At 38.9% G+C, this 19,904-nt stretch overlaps 1 protein-coding gene and 1 pseudogene across 23 annotated transcripts in view; one reads left to right on the top strand and one right to left on the bottom strand.

The window, feature by feature from the left end:
* PBRM1 (polybromo 1) overlaps positions 1-19,904 on the bottom strand; it is a 155,042-nt gene that overhangs the window by 25,184 nt on the left and 109,954 nt on the right. For all 23 annotated transcript variants that reach the window (XR_013162739.1, XM_077129025.1, XM_077129023.1 and 20 more), the window contains one exon: positions 18,132-18,289. Coding sequence is in view for 22 of the 23 variants with exons in the window: in XM_077129025.1 (XP_076985140.1) it covers positions 18,132-18,289 (158 nt within the window). In the remaining variant the exon portion in view is untranslated. The remainder of the gene's footprint in view (positions 1-18,131; positions 18,290-19,904) is intronic.
* Positions 14,214-15,861, top strand: LOC143657728 (ret finger protein-like 1 pseudogene; annotated as a pseudogene).

The raw sequence follows: 19,904 nt of genomic DNA, 5'->3' as shown, positions 1-19,904 counted from the left end.
CTCATATTTTTCCATTTTTCTCCATATATTTTCTTTCTATAGTTGGATTTCAGATGTTCTGTCCTCAGTTCACTAATCCTGTCTTCTGCCTCTCGAAATCTACCATTGTAAGTTTCCATTATTTTTTTCATCTCTTTTACTGTGCCTTTCATTCTCACAAGTTCTGTGACTTGTTTTTTCAGACCCTCGATTTTTTTCTTTTTGTTCATTCTTTGCCTTCATACCCTCCCTCAATTCACTGATTTGATTTTTGATGAGGTTTTCCATGTCTGTTCGTATCTTCTGAATTAATTGTTTCAACTCCCGTATCTCATTTGAATTGTTGGTTTGTTCCTTTGACCGGGCCATATCTTCAATTTTCCTAGTGTGATTTGCTATTTTTTGCTGGCGTCTAGACATTCAATTACCTTAACTAATTTATTCTGGAGATTGCTTTCACTTCTTTTACCTAGGGTTTTCTTGCTGGATGAATTTGGTGTCTATCTGTTCTTTGCCATTCATTTCAGCTTTTTCTGGACCTCTAGCTTAGGTTTTGTTTAACAGAGGGAATTTTTCAGTTCTTGTTTTCTTGTTTCTTGCCCTGCTTGTGTGGTGCCTTTTGTCCCCCCAGCCTTAGGAGGGTCTACTTAGGTATTATAGACCCCAGCCAGATTCTCCCAGACCAAACTGGCCTCCCATCAGGGGGAAAGAGTCACCTGTGTCGGTTTTCCCTAAGGGTGAGACCCAGGAGGTTGAAAGACTTTCCTGTGAAGTCTGTGGACCCTGTTTTTCTTATCCTACCTGGCATGTGACACATGAGGGCAAGGACACAAATGGACATTTGCATACCAATGTTTACAGCAGCATTATTTACAATTGTCAAGACATGGAAACAACCAAAATGTCCATCAACAGACAAGTGGCTAAACAACTGTGCTATATACATACGCTGGAATATTATGCAGCTGTAAGACAGAATAAAGTTATGAAGTATGTAACAACATGGATGGACCTTGAGAACATGATTCTGAGTGAGATTTGCCAGGAACAAAAGGACATATACTGTATGGTCTCACTGATATTAACTGTCATTAGTGAATAAACTTAGAATATTTTGTTGGTAACAGAAACCACCAGGAGATAGAAATAGTGTAAGATATTGAGTAATTGGAGCTGAATGGATACAGATTGTGCAACAGGACTGAATATAAAAACTCAGAAATGGACAGCACAATATTACCTAACTGTAATACAATTATGTTAAAACATTGAATGAAGCTGAATGTTAAAACACTGAATAGAGGGAGGAGGGCTGGGGGCACAAATTAAATCAGAAAGAAAGATAGACAATAAAGACTGAGATGGTATAATCTAGGAATGCCTAGCGTGTATAATGATAACGACTAAATGTACAAATTTTAAAAACGTTTTTGCATGAGGAAGAACAAAGGAATGTCATTACTGCAAGGTGCTGAAAATAGATGGTAATTAATATTTTAAAATTTCAACTTATGTGTGAGACTAAAGCAAAAAATATTTATTGGTACAAAATTTATATTTTGACTAGTGAATTTCCTAATATAACTTATGTAGACAGCTTAATTGAACACCATAAGTACATGGAACCTTGAGTAGTTCATAAGATTTTGTTGGTTTGTCCAGAGTGATGCCCCAATGAATCCCAGAGTGATTTGATCAGTGAAAAAAAAGTATTCGTAAAGTCCCCTTTGGGGAATTGTGAGAAAGGGGGAAAATTTAACTTCCCCAAGTTGAATTCTTGATATTCTCACAAGCAGTGTGGATAACCAAAGCTATAGGCTGAACCCCCAGTCTTGAGGTTTGTTCATATGAAACTTAACCCCACAAAGGATTGGTCAAGCCTACTTAAAATTAGGCCTAAGAGTCACCCCCAAGAGAACCTCTTTTGTTGCTCAGATGTGGCCTCTCTCTCCAGCCAACACAACCAGCAAACTCACCACCTTTCCCCTGTCTATGTGGGACATGACTCCCAGGGGTGCGGACCTTCCTGGCAACATGGGACAGAAATCCTAGAATGAGCTGAGACTCAGCATCAAGGAATTGAGAAAAACCCTAGAATGAGCTGAGACTCAGCATCAAGGAATTGAGAAAACCTTCTCGACCAAAAGAGGGAAGAGTGAAATGAGACAAACTATCAATGGCTGAGAGATTCCACACAGAGTTGAGAGGTTATCCTGGAGGTTATTCTTACGCATTAAGTAGATATCACCTTTTTATCCAAGATGTAATGGAGAGGCTGGAGGGAACTGCCTGAAAATGTAGAGCTGTGTTTCAGTAGCCATATTTCTTGATAATGATTGTATAATGATATAGCTTTCACAATGTGACTGTGTGATTGTGAAAACCTTGTGTCTGATGCTCCTTTTATGTACCTTGTCAACAGATGAGAGGAACATATGGAATAAAAATAAATAATAGGGGGAACAAATGTTAAAATAGATTTAGTTTGAAATGCTAGTGATCAATGAAAGGGAGTGGTAAGGGATATGGTATGCGTAATTTTTTTTTTCTGTTTTCGTTTTATTTCTTTTTCTGAATAGAAGCAAATGTTCCAAGAAATGATCATGATGATGAATATGCAACTATATAATGGTATTGTGAATTGCTGATTATATATGTAGAACAGAATGATCAAAATAGGAATGTTTGTGTTTATTTGGTGCTTTTTTAGTACTTAAAAAAATAAAATAAAGTTAAAAAAAAAAAGAGCTTAAGTTGGTATGTTGCTCTGAGTATCTCCAGGGCCTATGTGCCCCCCCCTTTCCTGCAGGGCCCAGACCTTTTCAGATCCAAAAAACTTCTGTGTTTTTTCTTTTTCTGTGAACTCTGCTCCCTCCGTGCTGGGGCAAAAACCAGCGACCTCCCCTTTTACTTGAGGTTCAGCTGAGCTGGGGTCCTAGTTTTAGTAGTCAGAATTAGTTAACCAATTCCACATATGGAGTTTTGTTGTGCTCAGCCCCTGCTGCTAGTAAAGTCCCTTTTCTTTCCCCTCTGGGAAGCAGCCTGTGGAGGAAGGGCACCAGCCACTGCGTATTGGGGAACTCGTGGTTCTGGGGCGGGCTCACAGCCGGTCCAGCTGGTCCAGACTGGGGTACACTGTGTGTCCGGTCACTGGCATGGCCCCATCAGTTGTTCTGTACTGTTCCTGGCTATTTACTAGCTGCTCTGGAGGAAGAACTAAATCCCATACCTTGCTAAGCCACCATCTTGCCTTCTGTCCGTCCTCCTCCTTTAATTCTTCTCCCACTCTACAGGGATCTTTGGGCCATGCCTGTTCTAAGTTTTTCATGTTGAGAAGTGGTGTTCACACTAAAGGCTAGGGGGATGTAATTAATTGACAAACCTGGAGAAGCTGGTTCCTCTGGATTTCAGGATTTATCTAGCTTAACAACCCTCTGGAAATTACAGGTTCCAAGAAAGCAAACTTACTGTTTCTTACTAGAACTTAGAGACTCTCAGTTGGAGCCCTAAGTGTTCTTAAGAGTCATCAGGAGTGATGTTGATTGGGATTTAGCAAACTATAGCAATTAGCACTACCTAAGTGAAGCTTGCATAATAGTAGTCTCCAGAATAGCCTCTTGATTCCATTTGATCTCTTTTGGCCATTGAGGCCTTATTTTATTATTCCCCTTTTTTGGGAAGGTGTTATCAATCCCATGGTGCCAGGCCAGACTCATACCCAGGAGTCACTCACCATACAGTCAGGGAGATTTTCACCCCAGAATGACCTGTACCATGTAGGGGAGAGGGCAGCGATTTTCCTTGCAGAATTGGGCTTAGAGAGAGAGAGGCCACATCTGAGCAACAAAAAGCCTTTCTAGAAGCAACTCTTAGGCCTCAATGAGGGTACCCTCAGCTCCTTCCCTTCAGAAATAAGTTTCATAAGGGCAAGTCTCAAAATCCAGGGCTTATAGAATATGAATGAAGGCTTTTAATCTTGTATAGCTTAATGTAATGCCTGGATACATCTTAGAATATACTAAGCAGATACTCAGAAGTACTGGCAAAGTCCCTTGAGGGATGGGAGAAAAAACACGGAACTATTAAACTTTATTGCTGGGGAAACCCCTGATACCGTGTCAAACATTAGGGACACCCAAATCAATAGGCCAAGCCCTTGATCTTGAAGCTTACACTTGTGAAGCTTATATATGTAGTGGAGAAGCTTAGCTTAGGTGTAGGTATACCTAAGAGTTACTTCTGGAGGACCTCTTTTGTTGCCCAGATGTGGCCTCACTCTCTCTAAGCCCAATTCTTCAAATAAAATAGTTGCCCCCCCCCCCCCTTGCTGCCATCCCCCATGTGGAACATGACATCCAGGGGTGAAAATCTCCTTGGTGGCATGGGAGATGACTCCCAGGGATGAGTTTGGCCCTGGCAACATGGGATCAACCATACCATCCTGACTAAAAGGGGAAAAAGAAGTGTAACAAATAAGGGATCAGTGGCTGAGAGAGGTCAAATAGAGTTGAGAGGCTACTCTGGAGGTCACTCTTATGCAAGCTTCAGTTAGACACTGCTGCCTATCATAACTTGTCAAACAACAACCAAAACCATTCCAGCCAATTCTAAGGAACACTAGGGCAATATATAAGATTCTACAAAGGTTTCATGCACTAGGACAACTTTTCAGAAATCTGCAACCTTCAGATGGGTTCCTGGACCAGATAAGTTCTGAAACCTAGAAGGGCCAGCCTCTCCAGAACGTCAGCTAGTTCCATCTCTCTACCACATATTACTGACAGCCCCTATCAACATGAAAAAGTTAGAACGGGGATAGCCTAAATATTTCTAAAGAGTAGGAGAAAGTTCAAAGGTGATGGTGGAGTTATACAGGGAAGGTAGGGCTTAACAAACGAGTATAATGCTGAATCATATTGATATTTCCTTTAGTTGCTAGTATCTTTGAGCAGATAGAAGTAAAAACCTAAAAGTGTGAAACTGTAACCCATAACAAAGTCTGAAATCTATTCTATAGCTAATTGTTGCACTGTGCTTTGAAACTTATGGTTCTGTATATGTTATTTTTCACACAAAAAAAGAAAAAAAAAAGTCGATTGTGATGATAAAACATTTATTCCTTCTAGCCTCCAATGTTCTGGAGCAGCTAGAGGGAAAAATCTGAGATGATGATACAGTAGCCATGACAAACTCTGGGATCTGTTCTGTAACCACTTGTGAAAAGTGCTTTGAAAACCATTGCTTTTTTCTTTCTTTGCTTGGTATACAGTTATATTATACAATAAAAAAAGCTAAAAACAAGGCCAGGGCTTGGTGTATTTTCAATGGTTGAGAGGGTTCCCAAGGTTTCTTGAATGGGAGAATTTAATAGTTCCATACATATTTTCCCCTATGGACCCTCAGGGATCTCTACTTTTCAATTATCAGTCTACCAGAGTCTGAAATGTATCCTGGTATTATATTAAGCTATACAGAATCACAATGCCTTGTTCCTGTTCTAGAGTTCAGGTATTTGGGTTGCTTAAATGAGCTACTGAGAAAGATCAATTTAGATTATATGTTACAGAAACTTTAGGTTCTAGACATAATAAACCTCTCTGCCTTTGATCTCATACAATAGCTGAAGGCCTAGAGTACATACACTATAATCTTTACCTACATTCTAATTTACCATCTTTTACCTACATTCTAATTTACCTTAGCCCCAGACAGACTGGCTTCATTTTAAACTCTAAGGCCTGACCTCTTTTTTTTGGTTACTTTAATAGTTTTATATATATATATATATATATATATATATATAGGTATGCTAAGTTTCAGGTCTGCAGCACTCCATTTCTGTGTCCTAGGTGTCACAGGGCTATTCAAAGTTCTACGAGCTGATAAACATACAGCTTCATGTCTCAGGATCCAGAAATACACCTACAACCTCAAACTAAATGTGGCTATAATGGCCCACAATGTAAGCTACCATTTCCTTAAAGATATTTTCTGAGAGAGACTTTAGCATATTTGCTCTTTTGTTGCTGGCTTATTTTGTATAACACATTATTCCCAGGATTTATTTGGCTCGTGTGTGACCCTATGGACTTTTCTTTTTAGGAAGCTTTTTAATGCTTAATTGAGTCTCTTCACTTATAATTGGTTTGTCGAGATTTATTTCTTCTCGAATCAGTGTATGCATATCGTGTTTCTAGGAATTTGTCCATTTCTTCTAAGTTGTATAGGTTGTTGGAGTCTACTTTTTCATTGTCCTCTTACGATTTTTAAAATTTCTTCAGATCTACGGTAATGATGCCCCCTCTCATTTTGATTTTATTTGCATCTTCTCTTTTTTTTGTCCGCCTCGCCAGGGGGGTCCATCGATTTTATTGATTTTCTCAAAGAACTAACTTTTGGTTTTGTTGATTCTATTGTTTTTTTTCCCATTCAGTTCATTTATTTTTGCTTTACTCTTTGTTATTTCTCTTTGCTTTGGGATAGGTTTGCTGTCCCTTCTCTAATTTCTCTAAGGTGAACAGATTAAGTCCTAGATTTTTGCTTGTTCTTTTTTAATATAGGCATTTAGGGCAATAAATTTTCCTCTCAGCACTGTCTTTGCTGCATCCCACATGTTCTGATATGTTGCATTCTTATTTCCATTCGTCTTGAGATGACGAGATGAATGGAAATAGCTAGAGGTTTTCTCTAGCAATTTCTTCTTTGACCCACTGGTTATTTAAGAGTGTGTTGTTTAGTCCTCATATCTTTGCTGAAGTTCTGGTTCTTTGGTGGTTGTTAATTTCCAGCTTCATTCTACTGTAGTCAGAAACAGAGCTTTGGATAATTTCAATCTTATTACATTTATAAAGACTTGTTTTGTGTCCCAGCATATCATCTATCCTAGAGAACACTCCATGAGCCCTGGAGAAGAATGTACATCCTGGTGTTTTGGGTGTGTGTGCTGATTTGAAAGGATTATATACACTAGAAAAACCATGTTTTAATCTTGATCTATCTTGTGGAGGCAGCCATTTCTTTCCATCTCTATCCAGCACCGTAGGTTGACAACTTGATTAGATTATCTCCATGGAGACGTGGCCCACCCAATTGTGGGTACTAACCTTTGATTAGATAGAGATGTGACTCCACCCATTCCAGGTGGGTCTTGATTACTTTACTGGAATCCTTAGAAGAGAAAACATTTTGGAAACAGCCACAAGAACCACAGAGCCCACACAGCCAGAGACCTTTGGAGATGAAGGGAAACACCCCAAAGGAGCTTCATGAAATAAGAAGTTTGGAGAGAAAGCTAGCAGATGTTGCCATGTTTGCCATGTGCCTTTCCTGTTGAGAGAGAAACCCTGAACCTAATCGGCCTTTCTTGAGTGGAAGTAACCTCTTTTTGGTGTCTTAACTTGGACATTTTTATAGACTTGCTTTAATTGGGACATTTTGATGGCCTTAGAACTGTAAACCTAAAAGCTGCTCCATTTCTGGTATATCACATTCCAGCAGCTAGCCAACTAGAACAGGGTGTAACAATCTATATATGTCTATGATGTCTAATTCATTTATCACATTGTTTAAGTTCTCTCTTTCCTGGTTGATCCTCTGTCTGGTTGAAGAGTGGTGTATTGAAGTCTCCCACTATTATTGTTGAAATGTCTATAGCATCTTTCAGTTTTGCCAATGTTTGCCTCATGTACTTGGAGTTCCTTGACCAGGAGCATAAACATTTATGATTGTTAGTTCTTCTTGGTGGACTGCCCCTTTTATTAATATGTAATGTCCTTCTTTGTTGCTTAAGACATCTTTACATTTAAAGTCTATTTTATCTGATATTAGTATAATTATTCCTGCTTTCTTTTGGTTACAGCTTGCATAGAACCTCTTTTTCCATCTTTTCATTTTCAATCTATTTGTATCATTGGATCTAAGATGTATCTCTTATAAACAGCATACAGATGGATCTGATTTTTAATTCTGCCAATCTGTATCTTTTAATTGGTAAATTTAGTCCATTAACACTCAAAGTTATTTTCTGTAAAAGCAGTTCTTGATTTGACCATCTTATTCTTTAGTTTTTATTTGTCAGATCTATATATTCTTTTCCCTCTCTTTTTATCCTTTAAATTATGCTTACTGGTACTCTTCAATTCTGTGCCCACCTCCAGACCTCCCTTTCCTGTCCTTTTTTTACCAAACAAAAGGACTCCCTTTAGTATTTCCTGGGCAGGTCTCTTGTTGCCCATTTCTCTTAATGTCTGTTTATCTTTGAAGATTTTAATTTCTCCCTCAATTTTGAAGGGCAACTTGGCCAGAAGCCTTTGTTGTTCAGGATCTTAAATATATCATATCACTGCTTTCTCACCTCCATGGTGACTGTTGAGTAGTCTGAATTCAGTCTTATGTGGTTTCCCATGTGTGTAGTAGATCACTTTTCTTGTGCTGCTTACAGGACTTTCTGCTTTTCTCCAACAGTTGAATTAGTATATGTATTGGAGTAGGCCTATTTGGATTTATTCTGTTTGGGGTCATTGGGCCTCTTTTACTTGCATATTTATGTCTTCTATAGGGCTGAGAAATTTTCTCTGATTTCTCTTCAACTAACCTTCCCAGACCTTTTCTTTTCTCGTGGGACACCAATGATGCTTATATGTGTGCCTCTTGTTGTCCATCATTTCCCTGAGATCCAGTTCCATTTATTCGATGTCTTGCCATTTGTTCTTTTCCAGTTCAACTCTTTTGTCTTCTAGCTCACTCATTCTTCCTTTCACTTCTTCGAATCTGCTATCTTGTGTCTCTAGTATACTTCTAATTTGGTTTACAGTATCTTTCATCTCTGTGAGATCTGCTATTTTTCTACATAATTTTTCAAATTCTTCCTTATGCTGTTTTAGTGTCTTGATATTCTTTATTGCTTTATAAATATCCTTGAGTAGTTGTTCCATATTCTGTATTCCCTCTGGTGTTCTGATTTGGTCATTTAGCTGATCCATTTCTATCTGGATCTTTATATGCTTTGTGATTTTCTGTTGCTTTCAGGACATCTGCTTACCTTAATAAGGTTATTTTGCAGGTTGGTTTCCTTCACTCGTCTAAAGTTTTGTATTTACTTGGTTTTGTGTTGAAGGTCCCTTTCTGCACTTGGTTTGTCAGCAATTGCCTGCAAAATCAAGGTCCAGATCTCATGTAGGAAGTGCAAGTCTACTTGGGGGTCTAGTAAAAGTGAGGCAAAAAAGATGCACATGTGGTTTGGTGGCAGAATGCCTGGCTGTCACACAGGAGAGCTGGGTTTGACTCCTGGCCCAAGAACAAAAAACAAACAAACAAAAAAACCCCAAACAAACTTGAGAATCTTTTAAAAACTAGGCAGAAAAGAGTGCACAGGTGGTTGCAGCAGAAAGCCTGTACTTGTCATGCAAGAGACCCGGACTCAACTCCTGGCCCATGAACCAGGAAAAAAAAAAAAAAAGAGATGGTGGCATGTGGCTCAGCTGGCCTTTTCAGCTGGGGTCTCCATTTGTGCATGCCCTGGGCCTCCCTGACTAAGGAAAGTGGAACCGGGAACCCACGAGCATCCCTTGCCAGCCAGAAGACAGACTGGCTCTGCTCCGCATCCTCCCTTCCTCCCTGTGGTTTAACACTCGTTTCCACTGAAACCAGGCACCCATGGCAGCCTCCCTCACATGTGGGGAGCAGGCACCCTGCATCAACCCAATCGTCCCCATGCACAGGGGAAGCGAGCCTGCCATCCTCTGGGCTCCTTGTGGAACTCCCAGCTGTGGGGCCATAAGGAAAGACCCCCAAGCAGGGGGAAGCAGGCCAGAATGCAAAAGCATGCCACTTTCTCAGGACCTGCACCGCCCCTGTCCCCACCCACCATGCACCACCTTTCCCAGGTGGACTTGCGACTGAGGACACTCAACTCACATTCTCCATCCCACCCTCTCTACTTTAAATGCAGTCCCAGTTGTTTATTTTTTTACCCTTTTTTTATTGTTTCATAGAGCTTGGGTGAAGTCAGCCCACCCTACTCTGCCATCTCCCGATGTTTTGTAGTTTTGTGTTTTAAAATTAGGTCTATGATCTAAATTGAGTTAATCTTTGTGAAAGTTTAACGTCTGTGGGTAGATTCATTTCTTTGCATATGGATGTCCAATCATTTTACCACCATATGTTGAAGACTATATTTTCTCCATGTCTTTGCTTCTTTGTTAAAGCTCAGTTGATTTTATTTGTGCGGATTTATTTCTGGGCTCTCTACTCTGTTCCACTGATCTATTTGTCTATTTTTGCACCAACACCATACTGTCTCAATCACCGTAGCTTTATGGTAAGTCCTGAGTTGGGTAGTGTCCTCCAATCTCTGGTTCTTTTGCCTTTCCATATAAACTTTATAATCAGTTTGTAAACTGACTGCATTCACAAAATAACTTGCCGAGATTTTGATTGGGATTGCATTGAATCTATAGGTTATGTTGAGAAGAAATGGCTAATTAATAATGTCATCATATCCACAAACATGGACTGTCTCTCATTTATTTATATCTTCTCTGATTTCTTCATCTGCTTTTTGTATTTTCCTTATAAAGATCTTAATACATATTTGTTTTAACAAATACGTTGTTTTACATATTTGTTAAGTGTTACATTAAAAAAAATTTTTCGGTGCTAATATAAGCCATACTGTTTTTAATTTCAAATTCCAATTGTTTATTTCTGATACACAGGAAATTCATTTTGCTTATTATCTTTGTATCCCACAACCTTGATATACATTGAACTTTCTAATTGCTTGTTTGATGGTACATAGAAGTATGTATAACTGAAAATTTCAGTTGTTAATTCTAACAATTTTTCTGAACATCTCTCATTTCAGATTTTCTATGTATCCAATCAATTTGTAATAAATGACAGCTTAATTTTCTTTTCTAATCTTTAACCTTTTATTTTTCTTGCATTACTAAAAATTACTTCTAAATTAATGAAGCATTGAAAAAATCTACTGTGAAGAAAACAACCTGCAAATAAATTAAGAATTGGCATGCTTCAGCCAAAGTTCCTAAAAGTTTTAACATCCAAATACCTGGCATGGAGATGCTCTGTGCTGGGTGTGGGCATGTTGATTTTCAAAAGCAACTTCTCCAACTCTGGGGCCATTTGATAACTGCTAAAGTTATTAAAGACAATTCCTCAACAGAATTGAACAAAGAGTATATATGGAATAGGTAACTAGGAGTCTCCTAAGTGAAGTATGCTCACTTGGTTTGTATTACTGAAGAAGAAGAAATAATTATAGCTTAGCTAATTTCCATCTTCTGTTTTGTTTCAGAGACAAAGGCAGAAAGATAAGATTTACATTCAACGGTGTTTATAGTAAATACAAAAAATTATTAATCCTCTAAAGCTCACACTTGAAATTATTATTCTTTATAAGCCAAATTAATTTTAAAAAAGATCTGCCTTCTTGCGTTTAAAAGTCAATATAAGACACAACAAAAATCTGTTTTCTTTTTGGGACGATTCTTGAAATCCACAAGCTGGGCTGAAGTTCCACTTCGTGACTTTGTAAACAAATTGTCTTTTAGAATTTATATCAAGATGAAGTAACCATATGTCCCACTGTATGCCTGTTGTTCTGCCAAATATTGTTGGCACCTCCTTTTATTCTTGTAAGTACATCAGTCAGTCAAAAACCAACCAACAATGCAAACACCAGGACAGGAGAAGTGAGAAGAGCTAGGTATAGTTTTGGCCTGCCTCTTAGGCAGTTATTTCACCTGAAAATATCAGCATCTTTCTTACAGGGTCATGGTGAGGTTTAAATGAGATTTTGGATAAAAACTTCATTATAACCTACAGAATGTACCTTTACAAATGAATTATCCCAAGTAAAATCAGCAAAAAATAGCAAAGTAGGGTGCTCCGAAGACCTGTACCTCCACAAAAACACACACACACAAAACTAGCAAAAACTGCTGGAATCAACTCTAGAGTATAGACAAAGTTTTGGAGTAACCAAGTGTGCTGGTTTGAATCTGTTATGTACCCCAGAAAAGTCTATGTTCTTTTAATCCAATCTTGTGGGTGGGAACTTTTGATCAGGTTGTTTCCATGGAGATGTGACCCTGCCCATTCAAGGTGGGTCTTAATCTACTTGTGGGAGTCCTCTAAGGGAGAGACATTTTTTGGAGAGAGCAGAGAGCAGAGAGTAGCTAACAGAGAAAGAAAATGTCCCAGTAGAAGCCAGGAGGACCCACAGGAGCTGAGTTGGTGGGCCATTTTGAAACGAACTCAGGAGAGATGGGCCAGCAAACATTGCCATGTGCCTTTCCATGTGACAGAGGAACCCTGGGCACAATCAGCTTTTCTTGAGTGAAAATATCCTCTTGTTGATGCCTTAGTTGGATGTTTTTATGGTTTTAAAATTGTAACTTGTAACCTAATAAATCCCCTTGAAAAAAGCCAATCCATTTCTAGTATATTGCATTCTGGCAGTTTTAGCTAACAGAAACACCAAGCAAATGTTTAATCAAGAAAAAGGCAACTGAAATCTGTAGGTGAGTTTGCTGGAGTTTTAACTTACCCTAGCCCCATAGCCCCACTCCCAGGCTTGGCAGCAGTCTTGAAGACAGCATCCTGAGTTCTTGGTGTGGGTTCCTGGTGCCAAAGAAAGAAGAGTGGACCTTGTTCTCAAAACACTCTAGTCTGTTTTGATCTATTGGGTGGTTCCCCGAAATAACTATTGCAAAGGGTTTGCCTTAATTTCACCTAACTCAGAACTCTTTCAGGGTAAAAAAAGTGCCACAATGGAGGGCATTTATTAAAAATAATTAAAGGATACTGGTTGGGGCAAACAATATTCATGCCAAAGAGCCTGGGAAGAAAAGCTAGGGAGTGACATACTTTGGGAAATAAGGGCTTAGAAAAACATTCACATACTTCTGGGAATCTAGCAGGCCATGTATATATCCAGGGTAGCCTAGACCTAAGCTCTTACCTCTGGTTGACCTTTAAGCCTCTGCGTAAGCAGGAAGTTAAACTGAAGACAGAGTTGTAAACTGCCTGCCTCCTGAATGTTGAAGAAGTGCCCCAACAGAAACACAAATGTCAGGCGTAAAATCGCAGAGATTATTCACTTATCTTTTTGGCTCTAGGCAGTTGAGGAAATTTCTGTCAAATCACAGGTTGACCCCCCTATGCTAATGGAAGAGAGACTTCAGCAACCACAAAGAACGCAGTCTTTACAAAGATAATTTTAAAAGTCTTAAAATAAACAAACAACCTTAACAATAAATCCAGGGACGTGGTCAATTGTGACTTCTACAGTGTCTCAGTTTCTTGGCCACTAAAAAATGCTATGCAATGGACAGGCTTGACAATAGGAGTTTACTGCCTCATGGTTTCAGAGGCTAGAAAACTTGCTTCTTCCGGGGTCGGTATCTTCTGGCTGGCTAGCAATCTTTGAGGTTCTTTGGCTTTTCCATCACATGGCAATGCACATGGCAGCGTCTTCTCCTTTCTCTTCCGGGTTCCACAGACTTATAGCTTCTGGCTGCACCTCACAGCTTCTCTTTCTGTATCTACTTTTCTTTGGTTGTAAAGACTTCAACCATATTGGATTAAGGCCCACCCTCAATCAGTTTGGAACACTTTATTTAATAACATCTTCAAAGGTCCTATTTAAAAATGAAATCTCCCCCAGGACCAGGGGTTGGACCTCAACATGCCTTTTGTGGGGGACATGATTCAATCCCCAACAAAAGTTACTACATTATAATATTTAAAATGTTCAGTTTGCAATAAAAAATTATGAGGCACGCAAAGAAATTAGGTAGTATGGCTCATTCACAGGAAAAAGGAAATTCAAGAAACCGTCTCTAAGGAAGTCCAGACAGTGAACTTACTAGATAAAGACTTTAAGTCAACTGTTTTAAATAAGCAAAAAGCTAAAGGAAACCATGGACAAAGAACTACAGGAAACCAGGAAACAGAGTATAACAATAAAGAGACAGAAATTATAAAAATGAATGAAATAGAAATTCTGGAGCTGACAGAGTAATAACTGAAAGGAAAAATTCATTAGAGGTGTTACAACAGTACATGTGAACAGAAAGAACAAAGAATCACCAAAATTGAAGATAGAGCAATTGAAATTACCTCTCTGAGGAAGAGAAAGAAGAGTGAAGAAAATGAATAAAGCCTAAAAGACTTAAAGAAAATTATCAAAGCATACCAATATTCGCACAATGGGAATACCAAAAGAAGAGGCGAGAGAGTGTGCTGGTTTGAAAGGGTTATGTATCCTAGAAAAGTCTTATTTTAATCCTGATCCATATGGTGGAGGCAGCCACTTCTTTTAACCCCTATTCAGCACTGTAGGTTAGAAACTTGATTAGATTATCTCCACAGAGAAATGACTCACCCAATTGTGGGTATTAACCTTTGATTGGAGGGAGATGTGACTCCACTCGTTCCAGTTGGGTCTTGATTAGTTTGCTGGAATCCTTTAAAAGAGGAAGCATTTTGGAAAGAGCCATGAGAACCACCAGTGCCCACGCAGTCAGAGACCTTTGGAGATGAAGAAGGAATTCATCCCAGGGGAGCTTCATGAAACAAGAAGCCTGAAGAGAAAGCTAGCTGATGTCACCATGTTTGCCATGTGCCTTTTCAGTTGAGAGAGAAACCCTGAACCTCATCAGCCTTTCTTGAGTGAAGTTAACCTCTTTTTGGTGCCTTAATTTGGACACTTTTATAGACTTGCTTTAGACTGGGACATTTTGATGGCCTTAGAACTGTAAACTTGAAACTTAATAAACTCCCCTTTTAAAAAGCTGTTCCTAGCAACATGTGACTGGTGGCTACCACACTGAATAGCCCAGGTCTGGTCTCTCACAATTTCCTTCATTCCAAGGACCTTCATTCTGACTAGATTCCAAATATCAGATTGTCAGGGCCATGACTCTTTTCATATTTGAATTTATATTGTAACTTCATTACCTAATGCTGGTGACTGCACATAAAAGATATAGGAAAACCCTATGCATATAAAGATGAAAGAGTCTCAGTCATTCTAGTCATGGACACTCCATTATCATGCACATTTCTCCCCAGTAGTGGCCATGGCTGAGGACTTTAAAGAAGTAAAGTCCTACAGGTCTAGATTATCTTGAAAAATCAATGTACCTGAACTGTGGATATCTCTGCTGCCTGTACTGCATCAACTCACTGAAGAAGGAACCCCATGGGGAAGGCTGATTGTACCCCTCCTGTCCTGTGGTCTCTCAGAAGAATGACATCAGGCTGAAATGGCAGCTGCGGAAGCTAGTTTCCAAAGTCAAGGATCTGGAGCCCCACTTGAGAGATATTCTATAGATCACAAGGATGCTGAAGTTCCAAGTGGATATGACCTTGCATGTTGACACAGCCAATGAATTCCTCATCATCTCTGATGACCTGAGGAGTGGCCGATGTGCGACTAGTAACAGAAGCTGAAAGAATCTGTTGAGAGATTCAGCTATCCAATTTGCGTCCTGGGTGCCTTTCGATCTACCTCTGGGTGCCATTACTGGGAGGTAAATGTAGGAACAAATGAAGAGTGGGATCTGGGTGTTTGCAAAGAATCTGTTCTCCAAAAAGGAGAGAACTGACTATCTCCCAAAGCTGGATTCTGGACACTGAGTTTGAGATGGAAGCTTCCTCTGGGCCTGTACCATACCTCCTACTGCCCTCTCGGTAAATGCCCGTTTGCACCATGTGCGGATTTTCCTAGATATGGATATTGGAAATGTTTCCTTTTGCAACATTAGCAATGGAGCCCACATCTTTACATTTACCAAAATTCCAGCTTCTGTGCTACTATGCCCTTTCTTTATCTCTTTCAAGTTCAAGCAATAGTGACAAAGTCTGCCTGAGAATCTGCCCTGTAATGAATCCAAGCATCCCATTCTTCAGCAACATGCAAGATCGACCAAGAACCCCCAAATACGAAAAACATTTATTAGGATAAAAAATGAGACTGTATAATACAGTAAACCCTCTTGAGGGTAAAGAATGTTCTAGAATCAAGTGTGGTGATGAATGCATAATCTGTGAATTTCCTAGAAGACATCTGCTGAACACTTTAGAAAGATAGAATGGTATGCGAATTTACCTCAATAAAACTGCTTTAAAAAGAAGAAGCTGTTCTGTTTCTGGTATATCACATTCAGGCAGCTAGCAAACTAGAACGGAGGGAAAGGGGTAGAAAGAATATTTGAAAAAAAAAAACAAACCAGTGGCCAAAGCCTCCCCAAATTTGACAAAAGGTATATCCAAGAAGCTCTTCTACACATCCAAGAAGCTCAATGAACTCTAAGTAGGACAAATTTCAGAGAGATCCACATGGAGATACATTATAATTAAACTGTCAAAAGACAAAGACAAAGAGAGAATCTTGAAAGCAGCAAAAGAGAAGCAACTTATTGTATACAAGAGAGTCTTAAGAAGAAGGACAGCTAATTTCTCATCAGAAACCATGGAGGCCAGAAGGCAGTGGGCTGGACATATTTTATTTTTGTTTTGTTTTGGGCATATTTTAGAGAATGAGGAAAAAAAATCCACAGAATTTTCAACCAAGAATACTATATCCAGCAAAACTAGAAGGAGAGTAGAATTCTTGCCTGCCATGATGGAGACCTGGGTTCGATTCCTGGTCCATGCACTTTCCAAAAAACCGCAAACAAGCAAGCAAAAACAAATAAGCACAAAAAAAATTCAACAAACGGTGCTGCAATAACGGGATACTCACATGCAAGAATAATGAAATGTGACCCCCAGACAGCATATAAAAGAATAAAAAAGGAGAAATTAAGACATTCCCAGATAAAAGATGAGGAAGGAATGTGTCACTAGTAGACCTGCCCTACAAGAAATGTTAAAGAGAGCCATTTAGGCTGAAATAAAAAGAAGTCAGACAGTTACTTGAAGCCATAGGAGAAATAAAAGGACACTGGTTAAGGTAACTGTATAAATAAATAGAAAAGCCAGTATTGTACTTTTGGTTTGTACTCCTATTTTTTTCCTATATGATTTAAAAGATATATTCATAAAATAATAATTATAAATCCACGTTAACAGGCACACAAAGTATAAAGATGTAATTTATGACAATAACATAAAGGGAGAGGGCTAAAGCTATATAGAAGCAGAGTCTCTGTACATTACTAGAGCTAAGTTGGTATAATTCAAACTAGACTGTCACAAATTCAAGACGTTAATTATCATCTCTAATCATTGCAAAAAATGTGAAGAGTGGCTGGCATAAGTAAGCTAACAGAGTTAACTTAGAGCCAGAAGAAACAAAAAAGGTGAAAATGATGACAAGATATGAAGCACAGAACTATACTAGAGAAGTGGAATGCCACTGTGAACACCCACGGGATGACTAAACAGAAATAGCCATGAGTCTTCCACATTTCTAAACAGGGTCAAGAGAAATATTAGGTTTAACAGTCTGAAAGAGCCTAGAAGTCTTTCAACCGCTTCTATTTCCTGTCTTATCCTTACAACACTTATTTTTCATACAGTAGCCATAGTGATTCTTTGAATTTGTTTGTTGGCTCATATCACCACTCTTCTTAAATCACTCCCAAGACTCAATCTCAATCTCAATCTCACTCTCTCCAAACCCAATCCAAGGTCTTTGCACTGTCTATAAGGCCTACCATGAGTAGATGCCCAGCCACCTCATAGAGCTGATCCAGACACCTGGCCTTTTTATTTCTTAAACATGCCCAGACACTATGTCTTAAGGCCTTTGTATTTGGTGTCTGCTTTGCCTAAAATGGCATAAAACTCCAGATATCTGAAAGGTTCTCCTATTTACTTCCTTCGACTCACATACCACCTATTAGAGGCATTTGCTGCCCACATTACCTTAAAAAGGACCTACCCCCAACATCATTCTTTATCTCCTTACTCCACTTTATTCTCATTTATAACCCTTATTGCCATCTGATGTTCTATATATTTATTTTTATTATACATTCTGCCCCAACATATGCTCTAAGAGAGGAAAGACTTTGTTTTCTTCACTGCACCTAGCACCTAGAACAGTACCTGAAACAGAATTAATCAATAGTTTTGGTGGAATGTATGTGATAAAATAAAAAAGCATAAATACCTACCCAGAATGCATGTCATGGGGCAGGTTTCTTCCAGATTACTCAGAAACACTTCTTTTTTATAGAACATTTTTGTAGGCTCATGTTCTGTCTCTTCTGGGTGAATGAAGATTGGGCCATAAAAGTATGCAGCTCCATCTCGGACCCATACTTTTTCAATTCTTGGGGAAGGGTGGAGGGAAGGGAGAAATTTCATTAAAACAGAATTCTGATATGTCTCATTCTGGAAAGATTAATTTACAAAAATTACATTAACCAAAAATTTAATGATATGTAACATTTAGAGGAATTTCACTGGCTGTTTTGGTAACAAGACAGCTTCCTGGCTTTTTAACCTCCCTAAGCACCTGAGAAAATGTTTGGAAAAAGAGAAATGAACATTTGGCTATTCATTTCAGGGAAAAAATATTTTAACACAATACCAATGCATTCAATATAATACAGTTTTAGCTGATTCCCAGGCTTTCTTCCTGAAATGCTCAGGAAGAATGTGTCATTGGAGTTGTGAGCAGAACAAATCACACAAAACATCAATATCTGGGAGCAGATCACATGAGTGGCAGACATTCCTTTAAAGTAGTAGTTCCTGATCTTTTGTAGGTCAAGATCTAGTACTCCTCACCCCTTGAGAATCTTATGAAAGCCAAACACCATCTCCTATAAACAAAAATTAGTATCCAATATGTGCCAGACACTGTGCTGTTTCTTAAAACTATCTCATAAAGTTGATATTATTATTGCCCCATTTTCTCATGGTTCCTGACATGAAACATCATCCTTATTTCATTTAATGGAAACTCCATCTTTCTAGTTCTTCAGGTCAACACACATGGGTCATCTTTGACTCTCCTTTTTCTTAGACCTCAAATCCCATCCTTTAGGAATTCTACTGGCTTTAGGTAACTAAAAACAGACAAATACATGATCTAATTACTTCTTATCACTCTCTTTGCAGCTACCCTGCTCTGAGCCACTCTCCTTCTTGCCTGGATTATTACAATAGCATCCTAGCAGGTCTACCCTGGAAGCCTTTATAGTCTATTTTTAACAACCAGCAGACAGAGAGATCCTATTAAGACCTAAGTCAGATGTCACTCTGGGCTCAAAAGAATCCAACACACTCCATTTAACTCAGTAAAAGTCCAAGTCCCTATAATGGCTTCTGAGGTCTTAGGTGAAATGTACTTCATTAACCCTTTGTTTCTGCTGGTTTGAGTAGGCTAGGCCTGCCCCTCTCTCAGGTCTTTGAAATGACTGTTCCCTCTGCGTGGGATGCTTTCTCCCCAGATATACACATTTTTCACTCATGCAGTTCCTTCAGATGTTGATTCAACAAGGTTCTCGGTGAGGCCTATATAGAACACCCTATTTAAAGACTTGCGCTTCCCTGCTTTCACAACATTACCCCTGATCCCCTTCACTAACCCTGCTCTAATTTTTCCACAGCATGTGTCATGATCTAACATACTATACAATTTCTTTATTCATGCTGTTTATTGCTTATCTCACCAGGAGAACAAAGCTTCACGGTACTAGGAATCTTTGTTTTATTCAGCTAGGTATCCCCAGGGCTTGGCAAAGAGTAGGTGTATAATAAATGCTTAATGAATAATGAACAAATATGATGATGAAACTGAAGCTCGGAAAGGTGAATCATTTACCTAAGGACATGAAGCTAACAGAGCTGGAACTTAAACCAAGATTTATGGAACCAATGACATATTCTTAACTACTACATTCTACTGCCCAGACCCACACCTGATTCGTTTACTGATA

This window comes from Tamandua tetradactyla, chromosome 15, assembly GCF_023851605.1.
Source record: "Tamandua tetradactyla isolate mTamTet1 chromosome 15, mTamTet1.pri, whole genome shotgun sequence".
Classification (NCBI taxonomy): Eukaryota; Metazoa; Chordata; class Mammalia; order Pilosa; family Myrmecophagidae; genus Tamandua; species Tamandua tetradactyla.
This window is presented reverse-complemented; position numbering and strand designations above follow the sequence as displayed.